A 22,966-nucleotide genomic window follows, 5' to 3' on the forward strand; every position below is an offset into this window, starting at 1 on the left:
TCCTTGTGGGGGGTGGGGGTGGGGGACAAAATCTTAGCTTCTTTGTTGCCTAGCCATCAGAGCATGGGAATTGGCTATCCAGTACAAAGTGACACTGGGTGCTGTGTACCTTCCCTCTGCTCAGAACTCAGTGACAGATGCATTAAGCAGATCCATGACACAGTCCCATGAGTGGATGCGTCACAGGGATGTGTTCCTGAATGTAGTTCACCGGTGGGGTACTCCAATAATGGACCTTTTTGCCTCCCCTCTGAACAGACAACTCCCTCTTTTTTGTGCCAGGGTCCCTCACCCTCAGGCTTGCAAGGTGGGTGCTCTGTGTTTCTAATGGAAGGGGATGTTTCTTTATGCATTCCCCTTCCCTCTAATTCAGAACGTCTTGCTGAAAATTCTACAATTAAACAAAAGTCTTGCTAGTGACCCCATTCTGGCCAAGACAGAATTGGTTCCCTTTTCTTCTGCAACTAGCCAAGGGTCATCACTACAAGTTACCTTACCAGCTGGACCTATTCATGCAGGACAAGGGATCCTTGGTTCATCCACATCTGTCAGCTCTGCAGATGAGCTTGTGAGTGATCAACTTTTGATTCCCTTTAGGCATACTTTTTTTTTTTTTTTTAAGGACGTGCTTAGGGTTTTGCAGGAGGCCAGGAAACCCAATACTCAGAAGTCTTCTATTTCCAAGTGGAAAAGATTTTCTATCTGGTGCCACAAAAGAAAACTGGAACCCCTCTCTGCAGGCATTCCTTTGGTGGTTCCTTACCTGTGTGAATTGCTTAATAGTGGCCTTTTTCTATTCCTCAGTCAAAGTCCACTGCTCTGCTCTCTGCTTGTTTGCCATTGACTCCCACCCCCCTTAGCTTCCAGGTTAGAAATTAAGCTTTTCCTTAAAGGCATCCTACACATGAAACCTCCCAGGAAACCAGTTCCTCCTCCTTGCTACCTTAACTATGTTTTAGAGAAGCTTACTCAGGCTCCTTTTGAGCCAGTGGCTTTTGCTTCTCTGAAGTTTTTCACATGGAAAATGGTACTTTTAGTAGTTTTAAGTTCTGCTAGAAGGGTCTACAGGATTCAGGCATTGATAACTTTGGCCCCCTTTGTGGTTTTCCACAAGGACATAGTATCTTTGAGAACTAATCCATCCTTCGTGCCAGAGTGGTGAATGAGTTGTCACTTAATCAGTCCATTCAGTTGCCCACTTTATTTCCTTCACCTCAGTCTCCTAATGAGATGGTTCTGTATTCATTAGATATTCATAGACACCTCAGATTTTATCTTGACAAAACAAAGTCTATCAGAAAGTCTGATCAACTCTTGTGTCCTTTCATCCCAGGGCTGTGGGTTTACCTGTTACCAAACAAACTCTCTCTTCTTGGATTTCTAAGGTTATTGTGTTTTGCTGCGACTTTCATGAGAAAGCCTCATCTTCTGTTAAGGCCAATTCTACCAGATCTGTTGCCTCCTCGGGTGCTTTCTTCAAAGGTCTTGAAGCTCATTGCATTTTGGAAGCTGCTACTTGGTCGTCTATTCTTACTTTTAGAAAACATTACAAGTTCGACACCATCTCCAGATCCATGGCAGGATTTGCTAGGCAATTCTGCATGCATTTGTAGAAAATGCTTCTGCATTGTCTTCCTCTACTCCATCGTCCTCCCTTGGTTCCTAATGAGCTTTTGCACTCTCCCATATGTAAAGAATACTGCAACATTGAACAGAAGGACATAGAATAGTTATGTAAAATCTTACCATAACCATAGATGTCCTTCTCGTCTATGTTGCAGTATTCTGTCCTTCCTTCCTTTCACCTACTACTTGTTCTTTCCTAGGATGACTCCCTGTTTTGTGGCCTTCGGATTACTTTTCCTCATAGGCCTAACTTATTTTGAGGGTAGTATGTGTGGCCATCCCTTTTATTGCTGGCGTTCTCGGTGACATTGTGCGACATCCCATGTACTGGCAGTGGCAATAAGCTTTTGTATACAGACCGACGTCAGGTCGACTGGCAGAATACAACCCATATGTAAAGAATACTGCAACACAGAAGAGAAGGACATCTATGGTCATTGTAAGATTTAACACAGCTGTTCTCTATATCCAGGAGACAAGATGGAAAAGCATTGCAGCAGAGCCACTTGAGTGGGAATCCAGAGTCTACTACTCGGGGGGGGGGGGGGGGTGTAGAAAGTGTGTGGGAATAATGGCGAGGGAGAAGCTTCAGAACACAGTAACGGATGTCATCAAAATTAGTGACAGACTAATGGCAGTCAAACTCCAGTGTAAGGATAGGGCATTGCTCATAATCTTAGCCTTTGTCCCATAGCAGGATTGTGTTAGCGAGGAAAACAATTATATTGAGGAAGCAGTTGCATGATAGAGAAAGCAGGATATCATTAGTTGATGTTGATAATGGTTGATGTAAATGTACATATTGGGACATACATAACAGGATATGAGGACTGCCTGGGTCCACAGGAATAAGAGGAGAGGCCATTATACACTTCTGTTTGGCTAATTGCTCGATGGTGTCCAACACATGGTTCAGCAAATAGTCATAAGATCGCAAGCAAGAGTGGTTAATGTGCATCTTTACTCCCCTCCCATTAGGGAAAGGGCTTTGGGTAGGGTCAGTGATTGTAAAGTCATCCCCAATAAAACTGTCGACCCACAGCATAAACCACTGGTTGCCACATTCACCTGCAGTGATCAGAGAAGGCTCTAAGGTCAACAGCAACAAGGCTAAAGACCTGGAAGCTCACTGGAAAGAAAGCACAAGATTTCAAGGAATTGTTCAGGGTTCCAGCACCTCAGGAGGAAGAGAAAATAGGTCGAGTTAAAGAAGAATGGCAGCGCCTCAAAACAGCATGTGTAAGGACTATAGAAGAGATATGCGGCCAAGCTATTTATAGAAGCAGGGTACATAAGGAAAGCTGTTGGTGGAATGCAGAAGTCCAGGGCATCATCACAAGAAAGGAGTGCCGAAAAAAAGTGGCAGCTAGAAAAGACGGACCGGGGTGAAAAGGAATACTGGCTGGCTGACAAGCCATCAGGAGTACTCCACCATCTTCTGGTAAGTGACTAAGTAGGTGACGCAAAGAAACACTTATCAGATTGCAAAACAAAAACGGGACAAAGAAAATGGTCATCATGCACCATTCATAAGAGATGCCACCAGTAACCTGTTCAACAGTCCACAGGGCATCAAGGCAGATGAAAGGAGTACTTCCAGTAGCTTCTGAATGATGAAAATCCCACAGAAGCTGTACAGCCGCAGATGCTGCCTATGATGAAAAAAAGAGGAGGGATCCACCCTAGAAGTAAGAACAGCACTAAGGGAAATGAAGTCAGGGAAAGCAGCAGGCTCAGATGAGTTCATGGAAGATATGATCAAGATGTTGAGTGAGTTGTTGGAGAAATGGTTCTTGAGGGTACTCATAGCAGTATGGGGAGATAGGCATATCCTAGATGACTTGAGAATAAGCATGCTAGTGCTAGTGCTTCACAACTGTGGGCAATGTAGAAGTATCAAACTCCTGTCACACTATGTGAAAAGTTCTGGAGTGGATAATTAATAAATGAATATGCAGATGTCCTTCAAGGATGCATCTGCAGTCCTAACATATGGGTTGTCCTGCCTCAGGCAGCCCTTCGGTCGGCCGGATTCCAAAGTCTGGGTCTGGCCTCGGCTGATGTCGCACTTCACCCGACGCCATAGCTGCTGTTTATTGGGTATAAAGGCATTAGCCGACACCATTTTCCCCAGTCTTTCTTGCCGCGTGGTGCCCGAAGCAGAAGCTGTTCGCAAGTGCTGGTCGGTCAGATCCAGAGATTTCTACTACCGAAGACTTCTAAAAAGCTAAGTACCCCGTTGGGGATTCTTTCTTGCCTCAGCCGATGTCAGAAAAAGTAAATAATTGTTTAACTTGTGGGAAACAAATACCTCATAAGGATTTCCACTCTTACTGCCTTCCTTGCTTAGGCCCAGACCACGACGTATCAGCTTGTCTAGCCTGTGCTTCCTTCAACCGACGAACGCTTAGACGTCGGTCGGAGTTTGCAGAGGAGTTTTTTGGTCCCGCTTTTGCTTACAAAATGCCTTCGGAGACTCCGACTACACAAATAGCTAAAAAGCGCAAGGAAAAGGACCGACACTCACGGTCCGCAGTTTCGGCTGAAACCGTGGATAGGCCAACCGCGAGCGTCTCGGTTTCGGCTGAAACCTGAGTCCTCGGTTCTTCCTTCGGCCGAAAGCATGCCTCCTATAGCCGAGGCCTCACAGACAATGGTTGAATCTGCTACTGATATTACTGCTGCAGTAGCAGGCTCCCAGGATTTGTCGGATACTATTCCTTTAGACATATCTACCCCTGCACGTGGGGCTGCTAGACCCCCTGCTTCTATGTCCATCAAGGCTTTTGCCAGGGCTAAAGCAGCTAAATCTTCTAAGGCCTTACCTGCTAAAACTACCCCACATAGGCCTACCTCTAGTTCACAAATACTCAGCCTGGCCGAGGATCTCATTTCTTTGATCAGGGGATCACAACCTCACCCAGACAAGGCCTCTCAGCCCCCTTCAGATAAGAGGCCTAGGACTGAACTCCCGGAACCTGTCTCTACAGACTATTCCTCGGAGGACTCAGACATTACTGACCCTCAGGAAGGCCCATATTCTCCTTATGAGGATTCTGATGCAGAAGACTCCATTCCTTCTGCTTCTCCTCCTGAGGAATTTTCTTTTGGCGAAACCTTACATGCTATGAGGGAGCATTTCCAATGGCAGGGCCAGGATTTTTCAGATTCAAGGAAAAGGCTAAGGACCTTCTTACACTTACCACAACATAGGCCCTTAGCCATTCCTCCAGTACTAACAGTAGTTGACGATGCATTTAATGATGCCTGTACTGCTCCTGATTCCCTTTCTCCGGCCCCTGCCAAGCCTGACAGATATTACAGGGTCCCGGACACACACTACCATTTGTATAAGGCTCCTGTTGCAGATCCAGAAACCATTTCACAGGGCCCGAAAGGTGTGGCAGCTGCTTCTGCCAAAAACCCTCTTCCCTCTGATAGGGAATCTAGAGCATTAGAGAGATGGGGTAAAAAGGTTTATACTTCTGCTGCTCTTTCGGCTAGGGCCTTAAACTGTCAATTTCACATGATTCAATATCAGGAATTTTTGTTAGACCAGCTAAATAAAAAACTTTCCTCTCCTGAACCTATAGACCGCAAGTCCCTTCAGGATTTGGTACATAACTCTCAGCAGGTCAGTAACCATTTCTTAAAATGTGGCTATGATGCACTGGAGGCTTCCTTTAGATCAGCTATGACTGGAACAGTGATTCGAAGACATGCATGGTTAAAAGAACAGTCCTTACCAGATCATGTTAAATCAAAACTCCTAGATGCTCCCATGGAGGAACAAACTTTGTTTGGCTCCCCTGCACAGGAGGTTCTGAAGAAGGTGGAAGAAAAAGCAAAATCTGTCCAAACAGTCAAGGATTTCTTACAGGTCCAACCTCCGAGGTTTAGCAGAAATTGGCCTTCGAAGAATTGGTCCTTTCCAGACAACTCCAGAGCACAGAGAGGCAGAAATAGATGCCCAAGAGGCAGAAATCAAGCTAGGGGTGCCTACAGGGGACGTCATGGCAACCTACCAACCAGAGAAGTACCGCCACAGATTCAACTACAACCACTTCCACTGGACAAACACAATGACTTGGCTCTGATACCGCCTACCAGGGAACAATTGGAAGCTCCCTTGGGCGGAAAGCTAGCCTTATTTTCAGACAACTGGCATTACATTACAGGAGACAAATGGACTTTGCAAACAATAGACAAGGGCTACAGGTTTCACTTCCACACTCTACCAAAAAAGAGGGGAATGCCAAACCTACCACCAAACCAAAAAACAGATGCTGTAAAACAAATCAACAACTTACTACAGATAAGAGCTATAGAAAAGGTGCCACCTATGGAACAAGGCCAAGGTTTTTACTCCAGGCTTTTCCTGGTACCAAGAAAAGAAAATCAATGGAGACCTATTCTCGACTTGTCTGCACTGAACACATACCTCATTGTTCCAAAATTCAAAATGCTGACCCTCCAGCAGCTTCTTCCCATGCTGGGCAAGGAGTCTTGGCTGGTGACTCTAGATCTCAAGGAGGCATACCTGCACGTCCCTATACGACCAGATTGCAGAAGATACCTCAGATTTCTTGCAGGATCAGAGCATTATCAATTCTCAGCATTGCCCTTTGGCTTATCTACTGCGCCCAGAGTATTCACGAAATGCCTGGCATCAGTAATTGCTCATTGCAGGCTCCAGGGAATTCAAATTTACCCATACCTGGACGACTGCCTATTACAAGCGGACAACAAGGCTCAATTGACAAAAGATTTGAAAAATGTCATACAACTGTTGCTAGCCTTGGGATGCACAGTCAACATGCAGAAGTCAAGACTAGTACCTTCCCAAAGGATAACATTCTTGGGGGCAGATCTGGACACATCAACTCAGATGGCCTTTCTCACAGAAGAAAAACAAAAGCAACTACCAGGCTATTTCATGTCATTAACAAAACAAACTCAGCTTACTGCAAGGAAAGTCCTGCAAGCCCTGGGTTACATGGCATCCTGCATAATATTGATTCCGCATGCCAGGCTACATATGAGAAAGTTACAATGGTACCTAAGGAATGTATGGTCTCAACACCAGCACAGTCTAAAAAACCAGATTCCAATAATTCCATGCCTGAAGCAAGAATTCCTGTGGTGGGCTCAGGCCTGCCAGTTGAACAGAGGCTTGCCTTTCCACAAACCACAGCCAAGCCAGACCATCACCACGGACGCCTCAGAACTAGGATGGGGGGCTCACATGGTGGACAAGTGTATACAAGGCCTATGGGCCCAAGACCAGCTGAATCTACACATAAATCTAAAGGAGATGCTGGCAGTGAAATATGCGATCCAGGCATTCAGACCACTCCTTCAACAGGGTCATCTGCTGATAAGGACGGACAACACCACAGTCATGTGGTACATCAACAAACAAGGAGGTACACATTCATATCCTCTATGCCGGATGGCAATGGACCTATGGAATGTGGCCCTGAACCTCAACATTCAACTTCAGGCCAGATTTGTACCAGGAAAAGAAAATTCTCGAGCAGACACCTTAAGCAGAACTACCACCAATGCTCACGAATGGATGCTGCATCCAGATATTTTCAAAGCCATAACAGAGAAATGGGGACCACCACAGATAGACCTGTTTGCCTCCCCACACAATCACCAATTGAAAAAATTCTGCACAAGAACATACCACCCACTTGCATGGAGGGTGAACTCACTTTCCTTCAGCTGGAAAAACCTGACAGCATATGCATTTCCACCTCTTCCCTTGATGTACAAAGTTCTACTGAAGATCAAAGAGGATCAACCAAGGGTAATTCTGATAGCTCCAGACTGGTCGAGGCAACATTGGTACCCGCTACTGAGAAGCATGTCTCGGACACACGCATGGCATCTACCTCTATGTCCCTTACTACTAACACAGGACAACTACAGGATCCTACATCCAAACTTGAAAACACTGCAGCTAGCTGCTTGGAATATTGTATAAACCAAAATAACCCTGATTTATCTCAGAGGGTTAAGGACATTATCCTGGAGGCACGCAGACCCTCCACAAGGAAGGCTTATTCAGCCAAGTGGAAAAGATACCTCATTTGGAGTGCAGCAAAGGGAGAAAATGTCTCTGTGGCAAACATAGCACTCATCCTGGAATACTTAGCAGAGCTGTTCCATAATGGCCTGTCTTACTCCTCCATTAAGATTCATGCATCAGCAATTTCAGCAGAATACAACTTGAATCCTCCTGTTTTCTCTCATCCTCTACTCAGACAGTTCTTGAGAGGAATCAAAAATGTAAAGCCTCCAAGGAAACCACCTTTACCTACTTGGGATCTCAACTTTGTGCTGGAAAAGTTAACTCTTCCCCCTTTTGAACCAGCAGCAACAGCAGAATTACAATTCCTGTCTTGGAAAACTGCTTTCCTACTAGCAATCACTTCAGCAAGAAGGGTTTCTGAGCTACAGGCATTAATGGCAGTACAACCCTTCCTTATCTTCCATCAGGACAGAGTCTCTCTGAGAACCAACCCTACCTTTCTGCCAAAAGTGGTCTCCAGAGTATCATTGAACCAAGCGATTCATTTACCTACATTCTTCCCCAACCCACAGAACAGGGGGGAAAGACTGCTACATACCTTGGATGTGCACAGACAATTACGCTACTATCTGGACAGAACAAAGACCAGCAGAAAAACTGACCAGCTTTTGGTAGCATATGCAACAGGAATGCAAGGAAAAGCAATTTCAAAACAGACAATCTCAAAATGGATAGGAAATTGCATTCGTTTTTGTTACTCTTTTCATGGAAAGACATCTCCTGATAATATCAGACTTCACTCCACAAGAGCTACAGCCACCACTACAGCTTTCCTACGAGGAGTGGCTACCAAAGACATTTTAGAAGCTGCTACCTGGAGCTCCGTGCATACATTTGCCAAGCATTACAATCTTCCTTTATACTGTAGATCCCGAGCAGGTTTTGCAACTGCTGTTTTGCAAGGGATCTTAACTACACCATCTTTATCTTAGTACCTCCTCCCCCAATGTCCTTCAAGAATGCAACTGCAGTCATAACATGAGGGTTGTCCTGCCTCAGGCAGCCCTCGGTCGGCCGGATTCCAAAGTCTGGGTCCGACGTCGGCTGATGTCGCATTTCTCTCTGACGTCAGAGCGGCTGGAGTATATAAGAATCAGCCGATGCCATTTTCTTCAGTCTTTCTTGCCGCGCGGTGCCCGAAGCAGAAGCAGTTCGCAAGTGCCGGTCGGTCAGCTCCTGTATTCTACGATACCGAAGTCATCAAAAAAGCTAAGTACCCCGTTGGGGACCTTTTCTTGCCTCAGCCGATGTCAGAAATTGCTGAAAAAGTTAACAATTGTCTTTTTTGTGGTAAACAAATACCTCATAAGGATTTCCACTCTTACTGCCTCCCTTGCCTGGGCCCAGACCACGACGTCTCGGCCTGTGTAGCCTGTGCTCGCTTCAACAAGCGCACTCTCAGGCGCCGGACGGAGTTCGCTGAAGATTTTTTCGGCGATAAATTTGCTTACACCATGCCGTCAGATCTTCCGACATCGCAAACTCCCAAAAAGCGAAAAGACCGGGACCGACATTCTCGGCCCGCGTCTACTACCGATTCCACGCCAAAACCTAGCGCGAGTGCTCCGGTTCCCTCTGAGACGGTCTCTCCACCGCTCCGAACCGAAGACACAGCATTACCGACGACTCCGATTCCAGACATTACTCCGAAGCCAGTTATAGATTTTCCTCCGGATACCGAAACTGAGGAAATGCCCGAGACCATTGCTGTAGACAAGGTCACTCCTGCACGTGGAGCTGCCAGGCCTCCTATGGCCATGTCTATTAAGGCCTACACTAGGGCTAAGGCAGCCAGCAAAACTAAGCATATTACTTCCAAATCCTTTCCTCAGCCGACTCCGGAGACACAAATTATGTCCATGGCTGCTGATTTAATTTCCATGATCAGAGGTTCACAGGCCCATCCTGAGAGAGCATCCCAGCCTCCTCCTGATAAAAGGCCCCGGGTTGAACCCTCTGTCCATTCAGATGAAGACTCTGAGGGCTCTGTCCACTCTGATGGCCAGGAAGAGCTCTTCCAGACCTATGAGGACTCGGATGCAGAAGATTCCATACCTTCGGTCTCCCCTCCTAAGGATATTTCTTTTGGGGAAGTTCTGCCCACCATGAGGGAACATTTCAAGTGGCAGAGTCAGGAATATTCAGATTCTCGGAAACACCTTAGGACTTTCCTTAAGAAGCCTCAGCACAGGCCCTTAGCTATTCCTCCTGTACTTGATGTTCTGGATGATTTGTATTCTGATTCTAGTGCTACCCCTGATTCTCTTCCTCCTGCTCCAGCCAAGCCAGACAGGTATTACAGGGTCCCAGAAACTCATTCCCATTTATTCTGGGCCCATACTGCTGATTTGGAAACTATTTCACAGGGGCCTAAAGGAGTTTCAGCCTCCACCTCCAAAAATCCTTTGCCCTCCAACAGGGAAGCAAGGTCATTAGAGAGATGGGGTAAAAAGGTTTACACATCCACTACCTTATCCATGAGAGCTTTGAATTGCCTTTTTCATATGTTCCAATATCAGGATTATCTCTTAGAAGATTTACAAAAAACATTAGCTTCTCCTGATCCTTTAGACAGGAAGACTTTGCAGGAAGCTGTACATAACACTCAGCAAGTAAGCAATCACTTCCTGCAGTGTGGATATGATGCACTGGAAGCTTCATGTAGGGCAGCTATGACAGGGGCAGTGATGCGTAGACATGCTTGGTTAAAGGATCAACCTCTACCAGATCATGTAAAAGCAAAACTTCTGGATGCACCTTTGGAAAAGAACAAGCTTTTTGGTGCAAATGCTAAGGAAGTGTTAAAGACCATCGAAGAAAAAGCAAAATCAGTTCAAACTGTGAAGGATTTTCTCCAGGTTCAACCCCCCCGATTCAGTAGAAATTGGCCTTCAAAAAACTGGTCCTTTCCTAATCAAGAAAAGTTTCAAAGGGGTAAGAACAGACGTGGCCGAGGAAGAGGCCAATACAGAGGCCCTTACAGGGGCCGGCAATGGCAGACAGGAAACCAAAGAAGTGACGCAGGGGTTTCACCTGCCCAACAACCACAAACTCAATGACTTTCCTCTACTACCGCCTACCAGGGAACAACTAGAAGCTCCCTTGGGCGGAAAATTATCTCTGTTTGCAAAAAACTGGCACAGACTGACAAAGGACAAATGGATTTTGGATATTATAGACCGAGGGTACAGGTTTCATTTTCATACCTTACCAAGAAAGCAAGGCATGCCAAATCTACCACAACATCAAAGGGCAGAGGCTATCAAGCAAATCACTCTGCTGACTCGAATGAAAGCAATAGAAAGAGTTCCACAAAAGAACAAGAGCAGGGTTTTACTCAAGACTGTTCCTTGTTCCAAGAAAAGAATCTCAATGGAGACCAATACTGGACTTGTCCGCATTAAACACCTTTCTCATAGTACCAAAGTTCAAAATGCTGACTCTACAGCAACTTCTTCCCATGCTGGGCAAGGAGTCGTGGCTGATTACTCTGGACCTCAAGGAGGCATACCTGCATGTCCCTATCAGACACAGCTGCAGAAGATACCTCAGATTTCTTGCAGGGCCAGAGCATTATCAATTCTCAGCATTGCCATTTGGCTTATCTACTGCGCCCAGAGTGTTTACAAAATGCCTGGCTTCAGTAATTGCTCATTGCAGGCTCCAGGGTATACAAATCTACCCGTACCTGGACGACTGCCTTATACAAGCGGACGACAAACTGATGTTGACAAAAAACCTGGATTATGTCATATGATTACTTCAAGCCCTGGGATACACAGTCAACTTCCAAAAGTCAAGACTGCAGCCATCCCAGCAAATAATCTTCTTAGGAGCCAAACTAGACACAGCCTCTCAGATGGCTTACCTGACAGAAGACAAGCAAGAGAAGTTAACTCAATACTTCAAAGGTTTAGCAAAACTCACCCAGATGACTGCAAGGAGATTCCTACAGGCCCTGGGTTACATGGCATCCTGCATTCTACTGGTTCCATTAGCAAAACTACACATGAGAAAGCTTCAATGGTACCTAAAAAGCATTTGGTCTCAACACAGCAACAACTTGGAGACAATCATACCACTCATTCCATGCCTACAAAAGGAATTCCTATGGTGGGCCTCAGTGAGCCAGGAAATAACAGGTATGTCATTCAAAAAACCACAGATAACACAGACCATGACTACAGACGCCTCAGACCTTGGATGGGGGGCGCACATGGAAGGCAGGTGTATACAAGGACAATGGTCTCCAAAGGAAACACATCTGCATATAAACCAAAAGGAGATGCTGGCAGTAATGCATGCTATCGAGGCTTTTCAAAACCAACTCCAGCAAGGCCACTTATTGATACGGACAGACAACACCACGGTGATGTGGTTCATAAACAAGCAGGGGGGCACCCACTCTTACCCCCTTTGCAGACTGACAATGCAGCTTTGGGAAAAATCACTGAGTCTAAACATCCATTTACAATCCCAGTTTGTTCCAGGAAAAGACAATGTGTTGGCGGACAGCCTAAGCAGGAATTTCACAGATCCACATGAGTGGAGGTTACATCCGAAGGTCTTCAGACAACTCACTTCGACATGGGGCAAGCCAGAAGTGGACCTGTTTGCCTCTCACCTCAATCATCTTCTACCAAAATTTTGCACAAGGACATACCATCCAAAGGCTTGGAAAATAGATGCCCTTTCATTCAACTGGAACTCCCTAGCAATCTATGCATTTCCACCTCTGCCACTGATGACCTCAGTATTACTAAAGATCAAAGCAGAGAAGCCCAAGGGAATCATAATAGCTCCGGATTGGCCAAGACAACACTGGTACCCACTACTACGGAGCATATGCCACACCAGGAGGTGGGCCCTCCCTCAGTGGCCTCTACTTTTGACTCAACACAATTTCGAAACACTGCATCCAAACCTTCAGACACTGCAGCTAACAGCCTGGGAGATCCCATAAATAACTTCAGCTTATCCCTCTCCAAGGAAGTTCAGCGGATACTAATAGAGGCTCGAAGACCATCCACCAGAAAGGTCTACTTAGCAAAGTGGAAAAGATTCAGCAATTGGAATACCAGCAAAGGACATGATGCATCATTACTGAACATCTCACTTATCTTGGAATATTTGGCAGATATGTTACAGAGCGGCCTCTCATATTCTTCAGTAAAGATACATGCATCTGCTATTTCAGCTAGATACAACACTGATCCTCCTGTTTTCTCTCACCCCTTACTAAGACAATTCCTCAGGGGAATCAAGAACATTAAGCCACCGAGAAAGGCCCCAGTGCCAGCCTGGGACCTCAATTTTGTCTTAGAAAACTGACTCTACCTCCTTTTGAGCCAGCAGCTTCAGTTGACTTGCAATTTCTCTCATGGAAAACAGCCTTCCTGTTGGCAATTACCTCAGCAAGAAGGGTTTCTGAGCTACAGGCCCTAATGGCAATACCACCCTTTATTATTTTCCACAGAGACAGGGTTTCATTAAGGACCAACCCTACCTTTATGCCAAAGGTGGTTTCTAGGGTTTCTCTAAATCAAGCCATTCATCTGCCTGCTTTCTTCCCCAATCCTGAGAATAAGGGGGAAAGACTTTTGCATACCTTGGACATTCATAGACAACTTCGTTACTACCTGGACAGAACCAAGGCCAGTAGGAAGTCTGAACAGCTTTTCGTAGCTTACGCCCCTGCAGTCCAAGGAAAAGCAATTTCAAAACAGACTATTTCTAAATGGATTGGACATTGCATCAGATTCTGTTATTCCTTTCATGGAAAGACTGTTCCAGCCTATGTCAGACCACATTCCACCAGAGCTACAGCCACCTCTACAGCATTTTTAAGAGAGGTGCCTACAAAAGACATTCTAGAAGCTGCTACATGGAGCTCCGTGCATACATTCTCAAAACACTACAGTCTCCCTCTATATTCCAGATCCAGAGCAGGCTTTGCTTCGGCAGTCCTGCAGGGTTTGATTGCCACACCATCTATTTCCTAGAGCATACCTCCTCCCCCAGCTAAGCTATGGTATTCTACCCACATGTTATGACTGCAGTTGCATTCTTAAAGGACATAGTACAGTTTTGTACCTACCATAAATGTAGATGTCCGATAGACATGCAACTGCAGTCGGGTTTTCCCTCCCTCCATACCCCTCTATGCTTAGGGTCCACTCCTATCCCCCTTACTCTTAGCTGGGGATATCTGTTATGGTGTATTTATTTTATTGCTCATGTACTTGTTTGGAATCCTGTTTTTGTCTTCCAATTTGATTACAGCCTTCCTTGGAGGGCACCTGGCATCTGGGGCAAGAAACACTGAAGAAAATGGCGTCGGCTGATTCTTATATACTCCAGCCGCTCTGACGGAGAGAAATGCGACATCAGCCGAAGTCAGACCCAGACTTTGGAATCCGGCCGACCGAGGGCTGCCTGAGACAGGACAACCCTCATGTTATGACTGCAGTTGCATGTCTATTGGACATCTACATTTATGGTAGGTACAAAACTGTACTGTTTGGCTATGGTATTCTACCCATATGTTAGGACTGCAGATGCATCCTTGAAGGACATAGTACAGTTTTGTACCTACCATAAATGTAGATGTCCGATAGGTATGCATCTGCAGGCAGGATTACCCACCCTCCTTCCCCTCTGTGGTACTCCTAGGGTATTTACCCATCTTTTAGCTAGCTGGGGAAATCTGTTATGGTGTATTTGTTTGTATATATATATCTATATTTGTTTATATTGTTTGCTCTCCACTGTTTGGAATTATTGCATTTATCCAAATTTAGCCTTACTAGAGGGCACCTGGCATCTGGGGCAAGAAACACTGAGGAAAATGGCGTCGGCTGATGCCTTTATACCCAATAAACAGCAGCTATGACGTCGGGTGAAGTGCGACATCAGCCAAGGCCAGACCCAGACTTTGGAATCTGGCCAACCGAAGGGCTGCCTGAGGCAGGACAACCCATATGTTAGGACTGCAGATGCATACCTATCGGACATCTACATTTATGGTAGGTACAAAACTGTACTTTTAGTAGAAAGTAAGATGGGAGATGATCAGTTCTGTTTCAGCTCAGGATGCAGCACAACAAACCCAATGTTTGCAGTGAGTCAGATAGTTGAGAAGACGCTAGAGACGAAAAACAGTTCATTTGGGCATTCCTGCTCTGGTTTGAAGCCCCAGAAACACTGGTAGTAGTAGTGCATGCTATGTATAAGGACCACATTACGTAAGTAAGAACAGTGTTCCAAATAACAGAAGGGTTCCCTTTGGGAGTGGGTGTGCATCAGAGTACTGCACTGAACACACTAGTGTCCGTACTGGTGATGAATTACATCAGCAAACAGGTCAGTAGGGATAGTCAAGAAAGCTGCAGTGTGCAGACAGTGTTGGATTACATGCATGCCCTGATCAAGAACTTCAGCAGATGATAGGGAAATTGAAAGCAAAAATTATCACCCACAGGATGAATTGAAGTACAGATAAGATATGTATTGGCAGGAAATGGGGGGGAATTGGAAGAAGTTGAGAACTGAGATAGAAGGGAAAATAGAACAGGTTAGCAGCTTAAAGTATCGGGCAGGGATGGATGAGGAGTTCAGAGCTAGAATCTGAGGAGCTGCAGCCGACTGGCACAATGTGTCAGGGTTAGTGTGTGACAACCTGAAAAGTAAAGTGTACAAGAGAATGATGTGACAAGTACTACCTTGTGGTATAGAAACCTGGGCAGTGAAGGTAGAGCAGTTGAGGAAGCTAGAGGTGATAGAAGTAAAGTCCTTGAAATTGTTTGTAGGATGCAAACTGTGGGACAGATGAAAAAGTGAGGACATCAGAGCAGAAGCCAGAGTAGCTCTTATTTGCAGAGAAGGCCAGTGAGAATAGATAATGGTAGCTTGAGCACAGAAGACAATTTTGTGATGAAGGGACAGATGGGAAGAGGGCAAGAGGAAATGAGGGCTTCCAGCAAAGAGGTGGTAGATGGTTTGAGAAAAGACCTGTGACAGTCAGACATGAGAGGTGAAGAAGGTAGAAGAGTGGCAGTGAATCAAGAAAGATTGTATTATTTGACAGAACACCCTGATCCCATGTAGAAAAAAAAATGAGAAAAAGGGGGGTGGTGGTTCATTTTCTAAAATATTGCATTTTTTTATGCATTTCATTTCAGGACCATTTTCAGAGTACCTTGTAGCATCTGTATATCAGAAGGAGATTTAAGTATAACACCCAGTTTACAATCATCTGCAAACTTGGTTTTACCAGAGTTCCCTGTTTTTGATCTGGAGATCAGATAAGTATATTCCAAATAACAAAGGTCCCGGCATGGATTCCTGAAACCTGGATAGTAATACATGCTCTCCGACTCCCTCGCACTATGAGTTTTGCTCCTCAGCCAATTAGCTATCCATATAATTACGTAGGGATCTGTATTGAGTGCTTTTATCTTGTAATACTGGCATTGTTGTAAGGTATAAAATGCCTCGGTGAGGTCTAAGTATACTGTATGTGGGGTCAAGTCTTTGTAAGAGTGTTTTTTTTATATTGTAATTTGCATGTCTTTTAAGTATGCAGTTATTACTTATCGGTGTAGGTGCTGTATCTTTATCATTATTTATTGATTTGCAGGAAGGTTCTCTGGATGTATGCTGAAAGACTTTGTGGTTAGATGCATTTAAGTAATCGTGCCATGCAGTGATAGTGGCCACATGCACCCTTCTGAAAAAAAAAAATGTCATATGATTGTTGGCAAGCATAAACTCTCAACCATATAACTGTGACTTGTGTTAAAGTTGTCTTGTTTTTGGTGTGCACTGCTTCTGCACATTTTCATCTGCAATTTGCTTATCTTGAATGAATGAATGAATAATAAAATCTTCACAGAAAGTTAGAGATCTGTTTAGTGGAAGGAAAGTTATAAAGATAAGTAATTTCTGTTTTATTCTGCATTTGCATTTTTGTATCTCTAAAGTTTCAGATTCGGGAGTGTTTTCTTAAACTTGTGTATGTTTAATGGGTGAAAAAAAAATAATAGAATTATTTTCCTGCAGCTGGAAGTGAAACAGAAATCTCTTCAGGAAAAGGTGAATGAAAGTAAGGAGAAACATGATATTGAAGAAAAAGAGATGAGCCCAGAAAACCTTGGTAAGTGTGTGTAATAAAGATTATGGGCATTGCGTAGTGCGTAGGCCACTGAACACCTACTCCCTCAAAGTCTATAGGCTAGCCTTTCCCTGTAGACTGTAAAAAGTGTTGAGAAAAGAAACACAAACAATGGAACTGCTTGTGAAAATAAGGAAAGGTAGGTAGGTTATACATGGTCTTGGTAACCCCATTTGTCTCGCATAGGCCTGAAGACTCTGTTTTTGTGGAGGCAGTGGGTGGTAAGCGCATAAGCACCCATCTCCAGAAGCCCTGTTGGAAGCCAGCGTCTGGTTAGTGCTTTCTTTCATTCACTGGGTCTTAGTAATTAACTTATCTGCATTACAGCCAGTTCTGAGTCTCCAGTGGTCCAGAGTAGGCCAGCATGTTCTGCAGGCCCAAGAGGAAAAATAGATGATATTACAATGATTTTAATCAGACATATGTAGCCTGTCAGTATCTTTTTCTGCTTCATCTAGGCTGGCTGCATACCACAATATAAGGGTTCTCCTGCCTTTCAACCAGACATTAGGCCTGAAATGCTTCTTTCTTCATCAGCTTCTACTGCAGCCATTTTCAACTGTCATTAAGTCAATGAAAAGTATATCACCATATGGTAGAGTTGGCAGCCCCATCTTACAACCGTGGACATAATTACCTCTGGTATCTTAGTCTTTCTTAAAGAAGGAGAGATTCCTTATGTGGACCATCACCTGACTCTGATTTCAGTGAGAGAGAAGATGGATATCTAATATGGTACAAAGCCCCCCGCCTCCCCCCCCCCCCCCATGGGTTGAAGTACTGATTATGTCACTGTCTGGCTTCCCAACTGAACATGCCTCCTTTATAGCAATGCTTAATATGAAAAGGGAACGTGTTGTTTGCATGTGGGGGTACCAAGTAAATGTTGGACTCCTGTGTGATACTTGTGGCCGTTATGTATAGGTGAACCCAAGCCCATTACTGATGATCTTGTGTTCCAAGCATTTGAAGGGTGCCTCTGAAAATGCATTTCTAGTTTGAAACTCGCTTTCCCCAGCACACCCGTCTGGTTTTGTAATGTGAATGAGAAGGCTGTATATCAACTGGACTGCTGACCCAGGAGCATCTGGCTGGTACAGCAAGGGGCTTCTAGCTGGCCACCACCAGTAATACCTTGCCTAACAATAAAGAAGTTAGACTCATAGATCATTTTGGCAATAAGATATTTATCTCTGCAACTTTGGCAATAAATTACCAAACTCATGAGCTGCAGTACTGAGGGGAAACTTTAAAGTAGTTGAAGGAATTGACCACCTCTTTAGAGAAGTCTCCTGTTAAGCTGAGGCATGCAAAAGTCATTCAAACAACCAGTAAGATGGGCAGGTATGCCTTTGATGCATATACGATCCGTTGATGCATCTGCTAGGACTGCAGATACTGGTACTTTTTTAAGGAGACATACCTGGCTTGAGTTTAACCCTTACTCTTTAAGATGCCAAGGGTCAGAGTTTTAGTGCCCCTTTTGATGGAAGCCAGGAAGGGGCATACTTGCATGCAATCCAGCCTTAGGATAATAAACTTTTCTGGTCCAAGCCAGAAGCCAGAAAAAAAGATTGTAACTCAGTAATTGCCTTTTGATGTAGATTTGTTGCTTTTGCTGGATTTCATGTCTGAGTTTGTAGAGATATTCAGTATTGCTAAGAAGCCTTTCATTCAGCAGACCTATGCGTCATGAAGAATTGTCTTAGTAAGAGCATAGTGGTATCCCATACCTTTCAGGTAAATCTTGACTATCCTCATGCATGTTCTCTGATGTGATCCTCATTTACTCCTCAGGGATTCATTTGTTTCATCACAAGCTCACCTGTTTGAGACCAAGTTCAAAAAAATTCCTTTTGGAGGAGGATTTCATTCTAACCACCACCACCTGTCCCCTTTACTTATCAACATCCACTGATTCTGTACTTTCAGAGGGGGAAAAGGGAGGCTCTATCAACTGTGGGTTGCATATCAATGAGATGAGCATGCATTAACCTCAGTGTATCCCTTCCTCAGTCATAGTGCTAGTCATTGGACTTGTGTTGGGCAGGATTTGTGGTCTGGCATTATCTGGTTCAGTAGTACCAAAGAAGGAGTACCATGTCTCTGCCTTCTTTTCATGATCTTCCTTCCCTCCATGGAAGCTAAGCTGTTATACTCGCCAGTCCACTGATTGAAGTTTCTACCACAGAGGCATCAAAATTAAATTTTTTTGGAAAAAATGTTTATCGCCATAATCTCTACTACTTGGGATGTCAGAGCTTAAGCCTTATGAGCTAGTGTTTTCTTCAGAAACTGACTTCAGAGTGATCCTTGAACAAGTCTGTCACCCTCTTGGTTTTCTTTACTGGAGCACAAACAATGGGAGAGTGAGACCTTTGCTCCTAGAATGTGTACCTGGCAGTTCAGTTGCCTCTTGAAATGAGTGTCCATATTCCTGAAGATGGATCAGTTGGTTTTCCTGTCCTTCCTGTTCTGGAGGGAACAGTTTGCTTTTGCTGGGCATACATTTTTTTGTAACTAGACTTCCAGCTGCAATATTCTTTTTGCCTTGAGACTGCAATTTTACCTTATGATAAATTCTTATTTCAAAATTCTGTTTACTAGAAAAGGGGTTTCTTCAAGTGCATGGTTCAAGAATGTTTCCATCTCAGACATCATCTTCCATGACTAATTAATTATTTGTGCATATGTTTTATTAGTCATTAGTAATTAAGTCACAAATGTGGGAGTCTGGTTTCTTTTTTGAAAGTCAGTCCTCCAGAACACAACTGTCAGAGCTGTCTGCATGTGTGACCCTCCAGCTCCTTCCACACTGATGGTAATGTCTAGATGTCCTTTTATTCACTTGCTGCAGTATTCTTAACCTGAGGGATCCCCCATCTGAAGGCGACCCAACATTGGCCAGTATACAAAAGTCTTCTAGCACTGTAGGGTACATGGGACATTGCATGTAGGCTGCTGTCTGACGTAGGCCATAAAAGTGAAGTACGCACATGCCATTCTGAGAACTTTTCTGCCACCAGTCAGAACACCATTTTGACTGTTGGTCTGATAGTTTTAGAGTTTGCAACTTCAGCCTTTTGCCAGATAAGTGCCCTGTTGGGGAATTTTTTCTCTTACTACTGGTTTGGTTACGTCATCCATGAAGGGCAAGTGCCAGTGTGGAAGACAAATTCCACATAAGGACAGCCATTCTCAGTTTCTCTGTTGTTTAGGCACTAACCTCGACCACAGGGCCTGTAGCATTTGCCAGTCCCATCGCTCCAAAGACCCTTAGGAGTAGGCTTTCCTCTCTTGCTATATATTTAGAGAACAAATGGCTTAAGTTACTAGCTAAGAGTATGGAGGATACCTTGGGGTCAGATGCCGAGCCTGTGAAGCACAAGGCTAAGAAACCTTGGCCTCTGGCTTCCACTGCACCTCCACCATCCAGCATTTCTCCTGAGGTGCTTGTCAACCCGGAGATTCCTCCAACTTCAGGCATGGATTCGTAGGCTGAGCCCAGTTCTGAGTCCGCCTTGACTTCAGCCGCGAGGACATATGTGGAGGTCGAACAGAAGTCCAACCAGGATTTTGTTGGGGAACCTAGGCTCGAAAATACAGAGGGTCCTGGGGGGGGGGCTCTCTCGCAATCTGGCAAGAAGAGATAATCAGACATATTTGAATGTAGGCTTTCATCTGGCCCTCCGAAGTTGCATAGGATTTTTTTCTCCTGCAAAGAAAAAAACAAAAGACTAAGTATCTGTCCCCCTACTAGAGAGGCCACTACATATTGGCAGATCTTTTCTCAAAGCTTGTTTCAAGCCTTCATGGCACATAAGCTGCATTCCTCTCAACCTGCTCCTACACCTACTTCCCAACCCTCTCAAAAATGGATCAAGAACAATGACTCATCTGATTACTTCTTCTGATGAAGAGGGATCTCTGGATTTTTCTACACAAATCCCTTGTCCCCAGGAATATGTTTCCCCTGAAGAGGAGTCAGTCGGTGCTGACTTCCCTATGGAAGAGATATCTTTTGGTGAAACTCTCCTCAAAGTGGGAGAACACTTTGAATGGGATACTTCCCAAATTTCTGATGTCCATAAAAGTTGTTACCAGCTTTTACAAGTTGATGTTCCTGGCCCCTCTGCAGTTTTACCTGTGCATCCTGCATTTCTGGATGCCTTTCACAATGCTTCACAAACCCCAGACTCCCTGGGCTCAGCCTCCAAGAAGCCAGACCGCTTTTACAAGTTCCCTAAGGATTGTAAATTCCTCTTTAGGTGCCCTGCTGCAGACCCAGCAGTCATTCCTGTAGCCATGGATAAACTGTGTAGAATGCTTCCCTTCTCCAATCTTCTACCATCAGACAAAGAGAGTAGAACCCTTTTGAGACTGGGAAAAAAGGCCTATATGTCAGCCACCTTGGCTTTCAGGGCCATCAGTTATCAGACACATATGACTAAGTACTCCTTACAGCTTTTGTGTCATCTAGTGCTGTTGCAGATCTTCCAGGTTCAGAAAGAAAAGCCTTGGCTCTATCTATCCTGGAAGCTTCCTCTCAAGTGGGAAAACATTCCATTAAATGCAGCTATGATACAGTGGAGGCTTTTGCCAGGGCATTTGCTACTGGTTCATTTCTTAGAAGATTTTCCTGGCTCAGGTTACAGACCCTCCTGGATGACTTCAAATCAGAATTAATGGATGCACAACTAGACAATTCAACACTCTTTGGTAAGGCAGCAGCCTCTCTAAGTAACCACAGGAAAAAAAAACAAGGAATTCAAGGAGTTGAAACACATCCTGGTTTCTCCTGTGTCCAGGTTTCACAGGAATTCCCCTTCTCACCCTGTTTTCATCCATAGCCACACTCAACACCCCTCTGGTAAGTCGTCTAGCGGAGGCAAGAGACAACAGAAACCTAGGAGTTCTCAGCCATCCTCACAACAAAGGCAGTCCTTTCCTGATAAAGCAGAGAGTAAGTGACTACCCTGCAGAGATCTGCTTTTCTCTTTCCTTTCACCTGTCAAACGCTCACAGGGTCTGAAAAAGCATCACCCAAGACACCTGGAATCTTTCTATAATTAAAAAAAGGATACTTCATAGTTTGGCACTCTGACACAACCCCCCCCACCCCGCTGCAAGCAGTTGCCACTTCTCCCTAAGCTCCTTTTGGAGCTTTGGCATCAGGGCTCCATTCAAAAGGTTCCTCAAACCTCAAGAGTTAAAGGCTTCAGTTCAAGAACATTCTTAGTACCAAGAAGAATGGCTCCTGGAGACCAGTCATTTATTTATTTAACATTTCTTTACCAGGAAAGTCTGACTTGGAATGAAGCCAATTTTCAGCAGAGGCCTGGGAGAAATGCTCCAGATGCATGTCTTTGTAAGGTGGGAGGAAAGAGGAGTACTCTGAGAAAACCCACACGAACACAGGGAGGACATACAGACTCCGCACAGAAGGTACTCCAACCGAGAATTGAAACAGAGAACCTCTTGCTGTAAGGCAACAACGCTACCGCTGCATCACTGCACCATTCAATTATCCCATCTCAACACCTTCTTAAAGGATCCTACCTTCAGAATGTTGGCACTCTAAAATGTATTCCCTCTTATTCTTCCAGAAGGATACGTGGTATCTCTACATACAAAGGATGCTTATCTTCACATCCCCATTCACTCCATGTTCAGGAAATTCTTATGTTTTTCTGTGGGTTCTTGGCATTTTCAATTCTCTGCCTTGCTCTTTGGTCTTTCCACAGCACCAAGGATAGTTAAAAAAATGCCTGGTTCCAGTAATTGCACACTTCAGACTTTTGGGCATACAGATTTTTCCATACCTGATGACTTGGTCTTACAGGGCCCAGATTTCCCCACTCTACTCCAAAACCTGGAGACCATTTCCCTCTTTGGAAAACTTTGATTCACCAACTACAGGAAGTCAGTCCTCACACCATCAGAGGACCACTTTTTCCTGGGTTGTCGAATCTAGACAGGCATTATGAATGTGTCACCTCCACCTCAGAAGGTGCAGACCTTTGGTCCTTCTTTCACTCGCTTCTCCCCTTGACTCAGTCATGACCAGG

The 22,966-nt window shown here is 44.7% G+C and overlaps 1 protein-coding gene across 1 annotated transcript in view; it reads left to right on the top strand.

The window, feature by feature from the left end:
* ZZEF1 (zinc finger ZZ-type and EF-hand domain containing 1) overlaps positions 1-22,966 on the top strand; it is a gene marked incomplete in the record, with an annotated part of 3,903,331 nt that overhangs the window by 2,065,792 nt on the left and 1,814,573 nt on the right. The window contains 1 exon segment of the mRNA XM_044082903.1: positions 16,787-16,880. Coding sequence (XP_043938838.1) covers positions 16,787-16,880 — 94 coding nt within the window.

Source organism: Protopterus annectens, chromosome 9.part0, assembly GCF_019279795.1.
Source record: "Protopterus annectens isolate FY-2018-M chromosome 9.part0, PAN1.0, whole genome shotgun sequence".
NCBI lineage: Eukaryota > Metazoa > Chordata > Ceratodontiformes > Protopteridae > Protopterus > Protopterus annectens.